General features: G+C 31.1%; 1 protein-coding gene across 1 annotated transcript; it reads left to right on the top strand.

Annotated features, from left to right (window-relative positions):
• Positions 1-213: 213 nt before the first annotated feature.
• On the top strand, positions 214-2103 carry LOC111905581 (uncharacterized). The gene is made up of 3 exons (XM_023901273.3): positions 214-434; positions 898-1229; positions 1317-2103. Exons 2-3 carry the CDS (start codon positions 900-902, stop codon positions 1833-1835), a joined length of 849 nt encoding a protein of 282 aa, XP_023757041.1. The 5' UTR covers positions 214-434; positions 898-899; the 3' UTR covers positions 1836-2103.
• Positions 2104-3303: the final 1200 nt, after the last annotated feature.

Genomic DNA, 3303 nt, shown 5'->3' with positions numbered 1-3303 from the left:
TTAACTATTTTTGTTTAGAAATAAGACTTTTCCAAATTAAATCCTTGACGTTATATAGATTTTAGTTTTATTTAATTTTCTTTGCATTCATCAAGTATATAAGTATTTTTTAATATCTTTAAATATTATTATCTACACAATATTCTACATCCAAAAAGCAAAACACTTCTAACTTTTTTAGTGTAACGGAAATACATAATGATGTATTTTTACTTGATAAATTAGCAAAGAAACATCCACTTTATGCTTTTATCCTTCATCGCTCTTTTTGTTTCAGAGTTGGTTCTGTTGTCGCTAATTCTTCTCCGGCGCCGATTCTCCCCAAACCGCCGATTGCTATCTGCTCACAGATTCCCTTCGCTGCAACTCGTCTTCAGCTCTCTTCGTCTTCGCCCATTTCTTCTAACCTTTCTTTGACGTTCATCGCTGCCCAGGTAACTCTCTGTTAAAAACCCTAATTATTATAATCAAATTGTGGTAATGATGTTTTTGTTTATTTGGTTGATTTTTATGAGTTCCCTGATCTTACGACTCGCCACATTTTGATAATTTTGATAATTTATCCCCCCATGAGATCAAAACTATGTCTAGTCGTTCTACCACTTGTTCCCAAAGTCGTTTTTGAAATTCGATTTGTGGTTTTTGTTTCTTGGTTAATATCTGTCAAAATTTTCTCAATCGTGATCACCTACTGCATCTTACCCCCTTAAATTGCATCTATATTGTTCATTTGAGTGTAGATAGACGAAAGATGATGTTTCTAACTGATGGTTTCTGTATATACTGTTCAAAGATCGATTCTCTTTAATTGGGATTTTTCTAAAACGAATCAAAGAGTGTATTTTTCATCGCACTAACATTATCCAAACATTCTTAATCAAATCTTTTCTCCTTTAGGTATGGAACGTTGCAGTGAATCAAAACGAAATAGGGTTAGTTGGAAAAACGTGAATGTCGCAAAAACGTTTCTTGATGCATGTATTAACGAAATTGCCATCAATGGGAGAGAAGGTGGTAGTTTAAAACGAATGTCATGGAAGAAAATTGGGCAAACACTTGGAGATAACCATAACTTTTCAGTCGATCGAAAACAATTGAAAAACCATTTTGATTACCTCAAGAACAAATATGGAGCATGGTTAGATCTTAAAAACAAATGTGGCAACATTTATGACGCATCCACTAACACCTTTAATTTGACAGATGAAGAATGGGAAAATGAAATAAAGGTAGCTTTCATCAATCATTAATCATTAGTTTATCACACTCTTACTTATATATATATACATATATTCATTGATTTCTATTTGTTATAGAAAAATAAATATGTAGAAACATTAAGGAACACATCTCTACTATTTCCGGATCTTTGTGCACAACTTTTTGATGGAGTAATGACAAATGGGATTAAAAGTTTGGAACCGATTTCTGCTGAACCTATAACAGCAATTGTGGTTAAAGATGATGAAGAGATTGAAATCCCAAAAGATACAACGGATTCATTATCATCTTCATCATCTGATCCTCCTCCACCTCCTCCTGTTAAAAAGAAACAAAAAATGAGTAAAAAATCGATTGATGAAGAAATATTGGGTGTGTTGAAGATAATAGCAGATAAGATGAGCAAATCGGAAACACCTCCAAAACCTACATTTGAAGAATGTGAAAAGAAGTTGAAAAAGCTTGGGTGGAGTGAAGATGATCCTTTACATGTTGTTGCATGTGCCATTTTTTGTGAAGAAAATGATAATTATAAGGAATGTTGGATGAAATTAAACCCCAAGATGTGTGCTAATTGGGTTAAAATGATTGGACGTAGTAAAGGGTTTATATAGTTTGGAGAGTTGTGGTGTTTTTCTTTTAGGAAATTACTAATTGTTGGGAAAGTATTGATATGTAGATGAGATGAGATGAGATGAGAACTATTTTATGGTTTGGATTAAATTGCAAGAATGGTCCCTATGTTATAGTGAAAGTTGTAGGTTTAGTCCAAACTTCTTTTTGTTGCATTCTTGGTGTTAAGTGTCGATTTCGTTTTTGTTTTTGAGATCCATTGAATGAAGTTGTAAAGATTTGAAATCATGAAAGTTATTAAGTCGAATACCGTATAGGCAATAAATCAACATTGGTTTATATTTATGATGAGTCTTCAAATATCATGGGAAGAGTTGAGGGAGAAACCACTAAAGCTGTGTTTGACGCGCCACAATTAGCTGATAAACTAGCTTATTTTTCGAGTTTTTTTATAGTCGTGTTTGGTAAGCCAAAAAGTAGCTTATAAGCTAGCTTTTTGAAAAACTACTTAGACTAGTTTTTTAGAAGTTTTTTTTTTTTAAAATTTCCAAATACACCCATAATTTACCCATTAATTAATTATAGAAACACATATTTTTACATGGTCTTTTTATGTAATTTTATATATTTCAACTAGTTTTACCAAATGTTATTTTTTATCAGCTTTTCAACTATCAACTAGTCTTTCAGTTGGTACGACAAATATAACCTAATTAATCATCATATTTGGTCATGTTCTTATGACTTCGTCTTGTTTTTTAGGAAGAAGATAATGCCAAATATAGCCTAATTAATCATCATATTTGGTCATGTTCTTATGACTTCGTCTTGTTATATTTGGTCATGTTCTTATGACTTCGTCTTGTTTTTGAGGAAGAAGATAATGAATCATCTTCTTTGAGTGGACTGATTAATGACTAAGTATATTGCAATTGGACAATTGGTATTTGGCAAGTAGCAAAGCAAAGCAAATTGGCAAATCCACTAGCCACTTCCCAACTCTATACACTCACCAATTGGGCTTTAGCTATTTCAAAGCAAACCAAGTCAAATGTTCATTGTGTATTTGAATATTCTATAAACCAAAATAAACATATCTTTCAAGTATGATGCTTTTAGGTTTTAAAACCACAAAAAATATTAAATCAAATTAAGTAGTATAAAAAAAATATTAAACCAAAATGAACAATAAAAGTATACTTGTTTCAGAATCCAAAAAACAAATTAAACATCAATTGACTTTTTTCTTTATGTTTTCCGATATCGTTTGTGTAGTGCTTCTTCTATATCTATATAAAAACAAAAAATGTAGTTAGTATTTTGTAATAGTAATTTATGGTTTATATCAAATAAAACAAGAAATATTATGAATACTGAAACTAAGTAGCAAATGCTATGTCATCGTCTTTAAAGATATCATCAATATATTTATAATTGGTTTCCTTAATTTTCTAACTTGACGTTGAGTGAAAAACATATGCGACCGCAATTCCTAAATGCCAACTCAGA

Source organism: Lactuca sativa, chromosome 9 (assembly GCF_002870075.4).
Source record: "Lactuca sativa cultivar Salinas chromosome 9, Lsat_Salinas_v11, whole genome shotgun sequence".
Classification (NCBI taxonomy): Eukaryota; Viridiplantae; Streptophyta; class Magnoliopsida; order Asterales; family Asteraceae; genus Lactuca; species Lactuca sativa.
The sequence above is the reverse complement of the archived record's forward strand: the minus strand, read 5'-3'. Positions and strand labels throughout refer to the sequence as shown.